This window comes from Hippichthys cyanospilos, chromosome 20, assembly GCF_059441005.1.
Source record: "Hippichthys cyanospilos isolate Australia breed blue-spotted pipefish chromosome 20, RoL_Hcya_1.0, whole genome shotgun sequence".
NCBI classification, from domain to species: Eukaryota; Metazoa; Chordata; class Actinopteri; order Syngnathiformes; family Syngnathidae; genus Hippichthys; species Hippichthys cyanospilos.
Window position 1 is genome coordinate 10,890,266 of NC_142388.1, and position 15,460 is coordinate 10,905,725.

Below are 15,460 nucleotides of genomic sequence, written 5' to 3' on the forward strand. Positions count from 1 at the left end.
TATTAATGCTTGGGATGAGAAAGTGATGAAGGGGCACAACGGGACTGCGAGAAGGCAATTTTAACCCAGGAAACATTTACATCACTGCATATCTACCAGCCACGTAATACACCTCAGGGGCCAAATATTTAGCGCTCACATATGCCAACAGAATATGAATGAGGCCTACACACATATTTGGCTAAATGTGTGCTTCTCTGCTTGGAGCTGAACGTACCATAAATATTTTAGGTTTAAAAAGAAACACACATTAAAACCAACACTGCCCTCTAGAGCCAAAGCCCATAACCTCCTCATTTCCTGTAGGAATCACATGTCAGCATTCAAAATATTTTGATCACATTGAGATGCTGACTGTAAAATCCAAAATACAGTTTACAAGTTTTCTACAGTTATAGGAATATTATGCCTCTTTGTATTAAAAAAAATTCTATGAATGGCCTCTAAGCAGCAATTATTAGGACACTTTAAAAAGAAATAATGTTAAACTTAGTTCTGTGTCATTAATGTTCTGCTTTGTTTACTCACTTTTATATTGTTGAGCTACTTTGACTTCTAATCTTTAACCAGCAGTCAATTATACTATCATCAATTCTGTAGACTTCAAAAAAGAGATAGTATAATAGCCACTTTGAACATGGAATTTCAAAATAATTTCTCATGGCAAAGGCTTTAATTCGGCCCACAAGATGATTTTGTGAAGCTTTAAAAAAATTAATAGAACCCATTGGTTGGCTGTCCATAATCAATATGTAAAACTGTCCTAAGGGATATACTAATCTTGTCAAAAGTTTGCAAACAACTTCAGATTTAAATGGTCTCAAACATTATGAAGTCGAGAAATTCAAGCTATTAACTTGATAATGCAAATCTGTGTACAGACATTCCATAAAGCATTGAAAACCACAAGATGTGTAAAACCCTTTAACTGGCTAAAAAGTGCCTACTTTCAATAATCTAAAAATGCTGAAGTTTTAAATTTCAATCTAAAATTAAGGAATTTTAACTCAATCAGAAGATTATTTTTACATTTCTGAATGACTGCTATTTCATATTATGAATACAAACAATTGAACAGGTGTCCCAATATTTATGTTTGAGTACCTTTATTCCTGAGGCGTGGCGGAGCTCTAGCCGCTTGAACCAGCAGCAGATCAGAGAAGAAGCTCCTTCGCTCTTGTTCGCCTGGAGGCTGCAGCGAGACCACTTCCCCGTAGGCCTTCTGGAACATGCTCCTCACCTGAAACAATTAAAATAATATATATTACTTATTTTAAAAGGCACCACAATCCCCCAACAGTTGTGTTTGGGAGTTGAAGGCTGCACCCTTGTGAAAAGCTATTTAGCTGACAAAGCTTCCTCCTCTTCTGTCTGTTTCACATCAATCCTTTCTCTTATCTTGACATATTTGAATCGCCTCTCAGTTCTTCTGATCTGTTTCCTCAGACAAGTGTGATCATATTGAAAAACGGAGGAGAAGTGGGAGGAAATTTCAGGCAATGAGTGAAAAGTATGTGATGATGCTGGGCATTTCTCATGGTGAAAAAGTGTGCAAAGTGCGAACACAGGGAGGTTGTAAATAATGCATGATGATGTGTAATTTAACACCTGCTCTACTGATGTGACACCAATGATATCAGGATTAATATGGTGCGGAAGCGCTTTAATGTTATCATGAATGCTAGATTACCATGATTTTGAAACGGTGGAATAGTCTGCAACAGTCAGAGCTCGCTTTCCAGTTTTTCGGTTAAAGAAAGATTTACTTCCATGCTCAGTTGTGTAAGAAAACATGGGAAAACCGTAGAAGGGACTTACATACAGAGAATCCATGGGACACTCCAAATGTGATACTTTTAAAAGCATAGATTTACATTTAAAGAGTGTTAATCCTACAAAATGCTCTTTGATGGATTATCCACCAACCAAAAGGGGGGATTATCTTCTGCAGGTTTCATACTCAGATACTGAGACATAGTTGCATTACAGCATAGTTTATGTAATATCTGGCTTGACAGGTGTAAAAGGCAGTTAATTAAAATTTTCGTTATGATTTTGCAGAATCCATTTGTGAAAAGCATTGGTGGAAAAATGCCTGCAAAATTAACTGACATCCACACACACAAAACTGCCAGTACATGTCCAACTGTACCTTTTATATAGAACCCAGCAAAGCACATTTCACCCAATTTTTGCGTGCGATAACTCAGCATGCAACAGCAGGTGGCAAAATCCTGTGTTATGTACAGTGGGGTCCTTGAGATACACGTAACTCAAGATTTTTCAAGATACAAGATTTTTTTTTTTTTTGCTTCAACTTGTGAGTGCAAATTTGACATGAGAACTCTGGTGGGAGTAAACTCTGTACTGGATGACAGGCAGCAAAATTCTTACCTTTAACCCTACAACAACAAACACAAACAGCCCAGAAAGATACCTCGACACACGATAAAACAGTACACAGTGACATATTCTAAAGCTTCTACAAAGAATGACAAATATTTGTGCGGTACTTATGAACTGCAAGAAGTTGAAAATTTTTATTAGGTGTTCCTATCACTACTTCATACCACTCTATAACTGCAGAATCTCCGAAAACACAGGTGTCATCTCACTACTGATGGTAAATGCCAGTGGTTCTCAATCTAATCATAACATTTGTTTTATTTTCAGCTTGTCAGCAGAAAAATATCATCACTGATGACGATACATATCCTTAAAAACTTAACAAAAGAAAGACACATATACAACATTTTGCACGGGAATCATCATACTGCAATTTAGCAATAGGTTGCTTCTTGCCCCATTAAAGTTGTTCTTAATGTGAAAAATGTAATGTTCATTTGTCCTGTCATCATAAAAAGCATGAAATCAGTTTTGATATCTGCAGAAACTGTTAAAAATCCCTATTTGAGAAGTGTTGCTAAATTCCATTATGACACAAACTTCTAAGTCAACATGGCATGCTCCACTCCAAATGCAGCGACACGCCTCTCGTAAAAAATTAAATAAATAAATAAATAATAACAATCATAATAATAAGCTTGCCACATTCTCACCTCTTCTGAGAGTTGCGAGTAGGAAGCCTCGGCAGTGGCGAGGATAAGGATGGGACAGAAGGAGGGCACATCCAGCAGCAGGGAGAGGAAGGTCCTCTTTAGAGTGTCGTTCACAGTTTCCCACCACTCGGAGATGTGTGGGACAAACACTACGCTGGGGACGCTACGGCAGGCTTCACGGAAAACCTGAATGGACCATTTGAAACAAATTGAGGATTCAACTGTAAATTTTCTTGCTTGTACGTGTTACCTGAGCACAGGACTCCTCCGGCGTCTTGGCACTGGTGGAGTAGAGAGTGGGCAAATCCAGGCGATGTACTGGCATCTTGTCCAGGTGGTGTAGCAAGGCAGGAGCCAGATGGGAACTCTGTCCCGAGCCTGGGGAACCGGCCAGGAGCAGACGGGGCCGGTACGCTGTGGGTTGCTGGTGAGGGTTACTGCAAGGAGAAATTACACGGATTCAGACTGGACAGACAGCGTTGTTCCAATATCATCGCTGTCCACTGAAACGAATACATACAGGAAATCCCTACTACTGCAGGGCAAAGAAGGAGTCCTGTCACAAATCGAAAAACACACACAAAAAAAATGATGTATGTTTATTAAACCTTGACTCACAAAGAGCAATGAATAAAGGGCCGGCACATGGTGGACTCTGAGGATGGCGACGGACTTATGGGACACAAGGCAGGCTGGACTTCGTAGATGGAAATCTCCTCATTGTCGTCATCGCTGTACATGTCCTCTTCAAGGAGGTGATTGTCGCCCCCTTGTACTACACACACCCACACACACACACACAAAGTTAAATAAAGAGCAAAACTATTTTGTTGGCAGAATTTTGCAAAACTCTATGGCTAGGTGAGGCATAGGCTAATTTTGGTACTAAAATGTGTAGTTTCTGAACCATTTTCTATAGCTTGGTAAAATACTGTCTCTTTTTCTACATTGTCTTTTATTTCTATGAGCTACAATTGGACTGGGACCTCCAACAAGGCCATTGACAAAATTTACATTCATAAATATCTACTTGCATAAAATGAGGTTTGTCATTAGGATTCACCTTTATGCACACATATGCCACTAAGAATTAAGAAAAATGCCAACGAAAATGTTGTCTCTAGCACTAAATGCATAAATTAAGAGAAGCAAACGGAACACTGAATTGAATTCATACAGCAGTTTTTCCAGCCCCCCTGCCTAAACATTATGATAATCATCATAATGAAACAGATTGTCCCCGTCTGAGTCCCTCTACATTTCTCTACTAATTCAAACAATTGCAACTTATTACATTCACAAAATTCAAGGCATGCAGGCATATCAAAGTTCCCCCCCCCCCATTCTAAAATTGAGAAAAATTCCCTAACTGAAAAAAATAAATGAAAATAATCTATTTTCCACTTATCCACACGAGAGGCAGGAGTTTGCAGGATTCTATCCCAACAGTCTTCGGGCAGGAGGCGGTGTACACCCTGAACTGGTTGCCAGCCAGGGCACACAAAGACTTACAACATGGGGCAATTTAGAGTCTTCGGTATGCCTACAATGCTTGCTTTTGGAATGTGGGAGGAAACTGAACCACACAGGACCGGGGAGAACATGCAAACACCACACAAGGAGGCCGGAGTTAGAGGCAAACAAACCCTCAACTTCTGCACTGTGAAGCGGAGGGCAAACCAGTCTGCTACCGTACCGCCCATAAAATATCCACATTCCAAAATTGACTCCTCCTTTCACCTTACTTGACTGATTCCAACTTCCAGGTCTTGCAGTCTACATTTCAGCATTCACTGCCATTCCCCTTCACTCTTTTGACTTATGTCTGGGTTTCAGTTTCAAAATGCATACCTTCAAAATATTCCAACCTTTTAAAATCTGCTTAAATTGTGCCTTTAGTTGAAGCAATTAGTCATTTTGTTTGACCAAAAAATAAAAAAATAAAAATCTGCCTACTGTGCGTGTCTCTGTCGGCACACTGTGCATGGGGGAAGACTCGAAGGAGAGCATTGAGCACCAAGGAGAAGGCGCCGGCCAGCAGTGGCCTGAGGACAGGCGACAGTGCTCGACCCGGGGGAGCCAGAGCCCTTTGGGAGGCTGGCACAATGGCCCTCATGGCCCGAAAGAAGTCGGTGGGCCCCAATACGATGGAGGCCACGTCCAGCTTGAGCTTGACACAGCTGCCGTAGATCTGAGGGTAGCGGCGGCGCAGCGCCACTAGCGCCGCCTCTGTGCAAAGTGCTTTGATATCGGCACCACAATAGCCTGGAATTGAGACCAACAGTCAATTACCTTTTCTGATGGAAACAATTACGCAAAACAGCTCATACAATAACAATGATTCCAAAATCAACGATCATGACTGACCTACTTAGTAGAATGACTAAATTGACAACAAAATACAAGTTGGTAGCTCATTTATGTAATTCTAGTGCTGGTTGGGCAGTAGATAGCAGCATAATGTACCAGCACATCTTATTTATTTTTTTTTCACATTAGCCCACAGAGCCCTTCCTTGTTGCACTCTTGCGATTACTCACCACAACTCCATCCATAAATAATAAATTCCAAAAATTAAGTAAAAATTAATTCTATTTCTTTTTTTAAATAAAAAAAAAACACGCACACACAAATACGCCATTATTATAGTATATGTCTCTGGCATTGGCTGCTGGTTAGCTGCTAACATAAGTGTTGAACTATCAAAGGTATGAGGTGCATTCCAACGTATTTTAAACTCAGGCAGAATTATTTATTACTCATCATCTATTAGATTTCTTTATTAATTATTGAACTTAATATGCTGTTAGCCACTGCCTGATTTACCTGACAAAATTAAAACAAGGAGAGTACAGTCGAATACTAGTAAATCTATAAAAACAAAACTATACAAAATAAATGGCAGTCAACTTTATTCCCTCTGTAGGGTTATCAAAAAGCCAACAAAAGTTAATACTTTGTTATCATTACAATGATACGCCGCCATACGACATTAATCCGTTCCGGAGTTGGGACCGTAATGCGAAAACGCCGTAAGTACTTAAATTTGATAATCCATAGAGCTGTACGCTGTACAATTATTTTCTATGGTGACAAAAATAATTTACTGTACATGAGTGGTTTTGCAGCATTTCTTACCGACACATTTTTCTGCAAGTTCATCTACAAATGGCTCAGACAATTTAGGGTTCCAGTCCCGTGTGTGGATCTGCAAGATGTGCTTTCTGGCCTGTACAAAAACAAAAAATTAATCATCTCAACAATGAAAGTTGAACATAAAAGCGTAATAGATCATTTCAGTTATGATGGGATCTTTACTGGTCATGAGTTTGTAAGTACTATTCAAGAGTAAAATTCTCAAGGAACAGTCAGGAGTTAATAGAGAGTTGGCTGGCAGGATGAAAGAACAAAGAATAGCAGTTTCTTTACAAGTAAAACGAGGGGAGGATTGCTCAAGCCTCTTTCAAAAATGACAGTCACGAGTATCAAAGGTGAGCTTTGCCACCAGTGAGCTCATTGCGTCAACAGTGGGGGACTCCGCTTTGATGGGCAGACGTCAAAAAGCAAAGTGCTTGCTATTGTCAACAGAAGACTTTTCGTCGTCTTTCATCACACTGTGAATCGAAGAGTCTAACTTGGCGAAGGTTTCAATATCGTGTGATTCAGACGGTCGAACTGAATTTGAATGTGTCCAGAGGGCCTTTTATTTGCACCAGAGCCACGTTTTTAAAATTGGAACAAGTGTGCTGGTGCAACCGTCTGCAATGTTTAGATGAGGGATAACCGATCTATTTGAAATTGAGAGCCATTTCTCGGGTACAGATTGAAATGCAAAGTGGTACCAGTTTCATTAGAGATGGTACCGAAGGCTGGACTTTTGGTTTCAAAATGCATCTTCAGAAGCTGTACAAGTGGGTTTTGTGGGATTAGAAGTTGTCGATTTTCCGTGGCGCCCTTGAATACAACAATGTGATGTCACCACTACAAACAAGCTATGCTCGATGCATTTCCAAGTTTGTAAGCGAGCGAGGTTTGCCTGCCACCAAGCCAAACGACAACACTTTGTGAAGCAGATTGTAGTGACGGTAAAGCAAAGCACTTCCTAGCATGATTGGGTTGGAGTAGGCATTGGACTTCTTGGAGGTGGCACCAGGTGGTAGCTGCTGATGCCCCCAGGAAAAAAAAAAAAAGTCTTAAATCATGCCAACAGTGTTTGATTTATTAAACTTTAGAACAGAACCCTTGAAATTTCACTCGTATTAGTCCACAAAAAATTAAATCAACATAAAGTGTCCTCTTTTGGATGATTGAAAGGATGTGTTAACAAAAAGAAATAACTTAATTATTAATAAGTAATCATCAAAGTGTCAGGTCTCAAAAGGAAATCATTATTAACAAATATTTGTCCACAGAAAAATATTAAACATAAAGTGTTATCTTTTGGGATTACAGTAGAGATCTGGTCACAAAAAGAAATATTTTGAGAGGTGGCATGTGACAAGTTGGGTCTAACTATTCTAAGATTGGATAGAATCTGGGTTTTAAAAATAAATCAATTAAATCATTAATAAATATTTTTCCACCCAAAAAAAAAAAACAACATAAAGTGTCAGACCTGTTCTCAAAAGGAAATCATTATAAATAAATATTTGTCCACAGAAAAATATTCAACTAAAAGTGTCCTCTTTTGAGATCGTAGTAGGGATCTGTTCACGAAAACAAATCATTATTTTGAGAGTTGGCACGTGACAAGTTGGGTCAAACCATTCTAGTATGGGTTAGAGTCTGGGATTTAAAAATAAGCAAATTGAATAGCCAACTGAAAAATAATTTATCAACTTATATTTTTCTGAAACATTCAATGACCTCCATAATTATTTTAAAAGGATTTTTGCATGTTTGTTTTACTTAAAATCCTGAGTATCCCCTGGAGTTCCTTCAAGTACCCCCTGGAGTACTTGTACCCCCATTTGAGAACCACTGCCCTAATCAATACAACACTTGGTTTGTAAGGGGAAAAAAAAGGTTATTGTTAAATACGTTGATGTTAATCAAAACAAAAAAGAAAAAAAACTGAACCAAAAATTGGAACTGTGGAATAACGGTATCAATTCTATCAAACCAGAACAAGTTTTGATTATGAAATGTTACCCATTCTTAATATGGAGACATCCTACTGATAAAAATATGTTAAGGAAATTTCCTTTTGGTTTAAATGGACAAAATATTGAATGAATTAATAATTCCCGTCAATCAATGAAAACTTAAAATATTATCTTGGTTCACACAATCACAGCTGACTTCAGAAAATCTGATTACGTATGTTGGAGTCCAGTGAGATCTGTAGTTATCGCTCATCTCGCAAACGTCACATGACCAAACTCAGTTATCGGGGGAGCAGTGAATGGTCATTTCCTGAACATTGAGTAACTGTAATTCTATTATTTGTTGACAGCATGTGGCCGAACTTCCAAGACGGATAAGAACGAGTCGATTTTGCTCAATTAATAATTCTCACACAACTATCAGGTTACCATGTTTGGATTAGTGAACCTATTATTGCAAAGAATTGTTTTCCCTTGACTTGCCCCTTCTAAGGATGTATCTCAAAACATACAAACGACTCATAAGCACCCGAGGGCCAACATGCATTAAATGTCCTTTAATTGCCTGAATAAATATTAATTATACTGTGTTGTACAGTAATTGCTGTCAGAAATGACTTTTTGGACAAGTTATTATTGGCTTCAAGGGCAGAGTCAAACTCTTTATGCCAAACAAAGGATTCTCACCGTCTTGTCTGGAAGGCTGAAGAGAAACTCCCGGTCAAAACGGCCTGGCCTTCGCAACGCTGGATCGATAGAGTCAAGTCTGTTGGTAGCACCAATGACCACTATCTCACCGCGGCTGTCCAAGCCATCCATCAAGGCCAACAGAGTAGACACAATGGAACTTTAAAAAAAAAAAAAAAAAGGAGGAATGAGTGTGGATATTTAATTAATATGAAAATACCACAGGGAAAACAAGAGAATTTAAGGGAGAGGCAGGAAACACAGCTTGGTTTTCATGCTTGACGTAAGAATGTTCCCCTGTGAAAATGAGATGTGCAGAATCTGACCAGCGCATATTTTGCAATTTTATACATTATGCACTTTTTATTTTGAACAGCGGTTAACAAATATTCTCCCAAATTGTAAGAGGCTATGCATAACATATGAAAAACACTACACTTTTAACAGATGTAGGGGGTCCTATTTACAACATGGCAACGCTCAGTTTTGAACAATGAGAAAGAACTAATGTGTTGAAAAGTTGAAAAAAAAAAAAATCACCACCTCCATTTGTTGAACTTTCTTGCTTTTTACATCACTCTTGTAAATTCTTCCAACTCTTAATTCCCTCCCTGTCAGACTTCTCAGTGGGTCAGCAAATTATTTCCAAGAGTTGCCCTCATAATAGTATCCATGAGCCAAATACAAATGTAATTATTCCACATTCATTGAGGAAAATTAATCCAAATTCCTGCTCAAATTAACATATTTGTATATTTTAAATTGCACTTCACCAATAATATTAATAATAATAATAGTGACACTTTATACAGTGTAAAACCAGCGAGAGGAACTTCTATGATTCTTTAAAGCTCGCTTTTGGTTTCTGTCAGGACCTCACAATGTTGTTTTACCTGTGTATCTGGTCTTGCCTACTGGAGCGAACCGGCGCCAAGCCATCAATCTCGTCAAAGAAGATAATGGACGGCCTCATCATGTATGCCTGTTTAGGAGTAACCATAACCGACATTTATAATAATCTCTCTTCACTGAAAAAAATCTGACTCACCTGGTCAAAGAGGAGGCGGAGCTGGCGCTCCGATTCACCAACCCACTTGCTGAGGCAGTCGGCACCTTTGCGCATAAAGAAAGAAACTTTGCGCTCACCCTGGCTGCACTCGTTAGCCAAGGCCCTGGCCACCAGTGTCTTTCCTGTCCCTGGTGGACCGTAAAACAAACACCCCCTGCAGACATGATATCAATGAGTATTTTCAGTTTAATCACAATTACAGAACATCTATGGTATTTTCAAGCCAAATATTTTCCTAGTAAAGGCCACATCTGTTTAAATAATATAGGTATCTCCCTGTAAATACATGAATAGCAAAACTAAAGATTTCAAATGAGAAAGACTTCTACTGACCGTGGTGGTTGAATCTTGAATTTCTCAAAGACCTCCGGGTAAAGAAGCGGGAAAACCACCATCTCCTTCAAAGACTGGATGTGATTACCAAGGCCACCAACTTGGTCGAATCTCACCTGAAGGAGGGGACACCCTTTTTAGAAAATGACAACCGCTGGGTATTAAAGTGGTTTAAACAAAATGAGACTCACTGAGGTGTCAAGGTTCATGGGGTCAACATCAGCCAGGCTGGCCCCCACTTTTGTCCTATCACGTAGGACACCGCTGGCTAGGTCCTCCGCTGTCAAGTTCATGGGCAGGCATCTAAGATTGACAAGTTCATTGGTCAGAGGACTACAAACTACAGTGCACATTTATCAAATTGTGGTTTTCCAGCCTGCTGCGTCAGAGCATTTTAAGTTTAAATTACATTTCACAATATAAGCACACAAAACATTATTTAATAAACAGCATTTCATCACCTATTCCTGGCTCGAGTCATGCTCTTGCTTTTCCTTCTCTCAAAGCGCTCCTCATCAGAGGACGATGTTGTGTCACTGCTGTGGATGGCATGTTTCTTCACACTAGCAAAAAAAAGAATTCAACACACTCATGAAGTTGAGCTTTTACTGGAAAGAGAAGCTAGCTTAGCACATAGCATCACTCACCGTATATGGCTTCTTCTTGCTGGCGATCTATGGGTGTCAAAGAGAGTGGGGTTGCTTTGCTTCCTGTTCACAGGTTCTGAGGGCAGAAAAACTAATGTGAGTGGTCACCACCTTTACAAAAAAAATGAAGGGGCACAAAAAAAAGGATGCTGGTTACCAATCGGAGGTGCCTCATATCTCTGCACCGTCTTGCGCTGCCTCAGATTGTACGGCCTGTCATTCCCCTCTCCTGCTTCCCCCGCTTCATCCCCTTCGTCATCCTCGTCCTCTGCATCCTCCTCCTCCTCTTCCTCCTCGTGAGATTCTGCACGTTTTAAACATTTTCCACAATGACTCGTCTGATTTATAAAGAAATGCCTGCTTGAGTCAGGAAATCACCTTCTGTTCCCTCCTCCTCTTCCTCCTGTGTTTTACTCATAACTTTGTGGTGGGCGGGAAGGCTGAACGTGTTACGGCGCATGGACTTTCTCCGCTTCACCCGAGAGTACATGTCAATGTTTTCCTGAAAGAAAATCAGACCATAGTGAGCAAGTGTGCGTCGTAGGCAAATGTGTGTTATAGCTGATATTGGGCTGGATATTTTTCCAGTACCTCCTCGGTGTCTCTGGTCCACATGCGGAGGCGCTCCACCTCTCGGTTCTGCCTGATGCTGCTGATGTTGTCCATTTCCTGGAGGACAGCCTCAGCAGTGCTGCATAATGATCAAGCAAAAATGATTGAAGTCTAATTTGAGGGAGATTTTTTTGAGGCATCAGAAGACAAAAAAATTGTCTTTCAAAGTAGTTTGGAGCAAAATGCTGAAAGTCGCAGAGCAAGAAAGAGTGAGAATGTTTGTTCGGGGGGGGAGCAGGGTAGAATAAGTTTGGCTTTTTCAATATATTTTTTGTTATTCAACGTAGTTATTTTGTCTTAACTTTTGTTGTTAGATCATGTTTGTTGGTATGTATGTGTTTTATGAAAAAGCTTTTAGTGTAGCTTGAACTAATTTTAGTAGTTTTTAAAATATATACATTGTTTAAATACACTTAAAATTAATGTTCATCGGTATTGACAAAGCGGACAATTGACATTTTTTATGTAATTATTTTATTTTTGTAACAAAAGTTTTTGTTTAATCAAATAAATGGAAATTATTTTTTATTTTATTAATGATTTTTCCCCCCATTAATTTTCATTATCTAGAACAGCATTAGCAAAGACAGCGGAGCGTTTTTTCATGTATTTATTTTACATACAAAATAGCAGTCAAAGCAGTAGTGGTGAATATGCCCGCATAACAATCATGTGGTCCTGCTTATGTGTCGAGTTGTGCTTTTTCCCCCATGCAAAGGTTTTCATCATAAATTTCCTCGAAAAACTAACCAATCCACATTAGTACGAGCAACGTTAAGTCGGCACCATGTAATTTTTTTTGTCCGAGTTTGGATTTTTTTTGTCTGAGTTTGGATGCGGAAGTGTTTTGTGCCCGGCTGCTCACCTGTTGACCAGCTGGTCAAACAGCAGGCTCTGGTTGAGGTGTTCAAACTGGCTCTTCCTGACACGGCAGCTCCTCTTCAGTTCTACATGGCCATTCATGCGCGAGTGGTCACCCTGGCCCATCTCCTCCTTTCGGTGGCCCATGTGGCCTGTGGCGTGAATGAAACAAATTCCAAACAAAAATGTTGAAATAAGGAATTCATTTTCTGTTATGTTTGTAGGTTTAATGCTTTGTGTAATATTACCGTGCCCATTTTGCATAATACGAGATGACAATCTAAAAGTGAAAAAGAAAGGATTAAAGTTTAGGCTTGCAGTGATTTCATGGTACACTAATAACAATATTTTGAGATATAGGCTTTCAGGATGAACATAAAAAGCACTGCAGCCTTCACAGTTGAACTTAATTAAACCTCCACGATCAAATGGACATCCTTGGAAATATAATGGTCGATACCAGACTCAAAAACCTGTTGTGAATTTTGATGAAAAGCTTCTTAGAAAAACAGTATGTAGAGCCAAAAATACTGAAACATAACTTATAATCATGGCATTCAGATGTTTTGTTCACATCAAATAACGGTAATCTGCGTATGTTAAAATGCATTTTAGGTTCATCCTTGAATTTCACCATGAAAATGAAGCACTCGAGATAACAAAATGAAGCCAACCTAGTGCGGTAAGTGGGGATTCCCCAGGTAACTCTTTGGCCTTTGGTCTGGGGAGAAGGTGAGGTGTCACTGGAGCTGGGCTCCGGTGTCCTCTGCCTGTGCGGCCGTTTGGCAGGTGGGCTAAGCCGCGGACTGCTCACATCACTGCTCATCTCCTTCTGGTCCAGCAAAACAAATTCATTGAAACGATGAAAAATGCTACTTTACTCATTGGCCATTGGGGGGGAATAAACAAAAGACAAAAAAAAAAAAATGTAAAAGGCAGGGTCTTTTTCTTCTGCATGTTGCGTTCTTTGCGTTCTTTCACTGTTCATCTTTCAGATGAAGTCAATAAATTGCAAAGAACTACTACTTAACCTATTAATACACTTAGGTTCCTAAAAAAACATCACAGTACAGACAGTATTGTTGAGGTCCATAATGTGCTCTGTTCCTCTTTTTTGTCTTTTTCTCTGTCACTTTATCCGATGCATGTTTTTGTATTTAAGACTAAATCATTCAATTTTACATTTTTTTCCTAAGAGACATCACAGTACAGAGAGTATTGCTGAGGTCCATAATGTGCTTTATATCACTGTATCCGACGCATGTTTTTTTACTTAAGACTACATATTTCATTTTTACCATTTTTGGGGCTGGATGGTAATTTTGTTCTTCGACAATTATTGGGCCATTTTATTTACATGTGGTCAAGAGTGACCTATGCTGACAATTAAGTGTTAAGTTTGCATTGTATATGTCTCTTTTGAGATGTCAAGTGGAACAGTAAAATTTTGTTTTACTTGCCATTACACCGATTTGTTTTTTCTCAGTTTCTCTCAAATGGTTTTCCTTTTGTTTTGTTTTCTGTACATGTCTCAATAGAATGGTGTCAAGTAACTAGTTACTGACTTGTCTTCAATTTTGTGTTTGATTCTTTCTCTACAATATGTCTTATTTATGGTGTCAAGCGGTGAATGCTAGTTTTTAAATCTGGAGTTTTGTAATCTACTGTAACAAACTTTTTTTTTAATTTTCGTCGCTACCGTATGACACCAAAAGTCTGTTTATGAGCTCTTTTAAGTCACACAAAGGGACCATATTTAATTGATAATTTGTACTTCGATTAATTTTCCAAAAAAGCTAATGTATAGTATTAACGCCGTAAAGTTCACCAAGTTCAAACTTGCATTCTACAGGACTTGCGCTAGCCAACTGTTGTGATCCCTTCCCCCACAACAAGGCAACCCCGTCGGGCTAGCCTTTAGTGCCAGTACCACTTGCACTTTAACCCAGTCACAAAAGTGTGAAATATTCCCACGAAGGGGTCATACGTTAGCTGGGAACCCCTTCTTTCAAAACCCGTGGTGGGCTTCGCTTGAAGGGGTAAAACAAGCAGGCGAACGCGAGTGGCGTCGCCCGGGTCCAATTGCCAAACACAAAGGGAACTCAACTTGAAGCTACTAGCTAACATGGCTAGCCTCCACTTTGAACGCCTTTTTATGACGCCCGCTGTAAATGACAGGCGTACGGGTGGCGGCGTTGGGGTGTTCGGTTGTGTGCAAGCGTGGCCCGGCGGATGTCAAGCCCGGCATCGGTGTTATTTCGCTCGGGAATGACGCCCTAAGGAGCGAGTGCGGCTCCATCCCAGGCCAAAGCTACAGCTACAACTAGCAGCGGCTTTGCAAGCTAGCTCACCCGGGGCAAAACGACTAAACCGGCTTACGTGTTCGTTCGTGTTGAGCTCGCTCCTCGACGACGCGCGGGTCCTGGAGGAGATGAAGTGGCTGCTACCCGGTCGCGAGCTTTTCCGTGTGTTCACCATGATTAGTCTCCCCAAAAGGCTCCCAAACCCGCTCAAAACACTGTCTCACAGAGAACGGCACCGAGGCGCCATTTCTCTCCCTCTCTCGCTCGCTCTCTCCCTCACGCCCTCTCTCTCTTTAGCTCTCTCTCGACCCGAGATCCACCTGAGGAACCCCCTCTAACGAAGGTGTTGTGGCGAGGCGAAGAAACCACACGTTGCTGTGCTAGTGGAGATCTTTATTCTTCGCATGCCATCACAAAACTGATACAACAAAGTCCAAAACAGCAAAGACCAAGCCAACAGGTTCAAAGCATGAAAGGATCATAGCAACATGCCTACTGGGCACACTAATCGAAATACTATTATTTTTCAATATTAATGGGGGACATAATCAGTTGAATACTTTTCATCAAAATTCCCAATGACTTGCAGAAAACTAAAGCAAATGAGGTTACCAGAGCTGGTTCCTTGGCCTCTGGTGGTTAAAAGAAAAAAAAAAACAATCTAATAAGTTTCTACGTAAGGTATATAACAAAAAGACCTTCCGATATTTCGTAAAAGAAAAATTTACGTTTCATATTAGAACTCACTTTGACAAAAGTACTGACAGATACATTCCTTTCTAAA

At 39.9% G+C, this 15,460-nt stretch overlaps 1 protein-coding gene across 2 annotated transcripts in view; it reads right to left on the bottom strand.

Annotated features, from left to right (window-relative positions):
* Positions 1–15,060, bottom strand: part of atad2b (ATPase family AAA domain containing 2B) — a 60,558-nt gene extending 45,498 nt beyond the window's left edge. The window contains exons 1-20 of one of the 2 annotated variants that reach the window (XM_088403993.1): positions 14,753–15,060; positions 13,048–13,202; positions 12,622–12,653; positions 12,378–12,525; positions 11,492–11,591; positions 11,279–11,402; positions 11,058–11,204; positions 10,901–10,976; positions 10,715–10,816; positions 10,445–10,556; positions 10,254–10,369; positions 9,900–10,074; positions 9,745–9,833; positions 8,852–9,011; positions 6,198–6,288; positions 5,016–5,324; positions 3,678–3,834; positions 3,310–3,496; positions 3,060–3,245; positions 1,105–1,240 (exon numbers count right to left, since the gene is read on the bottom strand). In XM_088403993.1, coding sequence (XP_088260119.1) covers positions 1,105–1,240; positions 3,060–3,245; positions 3,310–3,496; positions 3,678–3,834; positions 5,016–5,324; positions 6,198–6,288; positions 8,852–9,011; positions 9,745–9,833; positions 9,900–10,074; positions 10,254–10,369; positions 10,445–10,556; positions 10,715–10,816; positions 10,901–10,976; positions 11,058–11,204; positions 11,279–11,402; positions 11,492–11,591; positions 12,378–12,525; positions 12,622–12,653; positions 13,048–13,202; positions 14,753–14,851 — 2,701 coding nt within the window. In that variant the 5' untranslated portion in view covers positions 14,852–15,060. Of the gene's footprint in view, positions 1–1,104; positions 1,241–3,059; positions 3,246–3,309; positions 3,497–3,677; positions 3,835–5,015; positions 5,325–6,197; positions 6,289–8,851; positions 9,012–9,744; positions 9,834–9,899; positions 10,075–10,253; positions 10,370–10,444; positions 10,557–10,714; positions 10,817–10,900; positions 10,977–11,057; positions 11,205–11,278; positions 11,403–11,491; positions 11,592–12,377; positions 12,526–12,621; positions 12,654–13,047; positions 13,206–14,752 lie in introns of both variants that reach the window. The other variant, XM_088403992.1, reaches the window with a different exon arrangement.
* Positions 15,061–15,460: the final 400 nt, after the last annotated feature.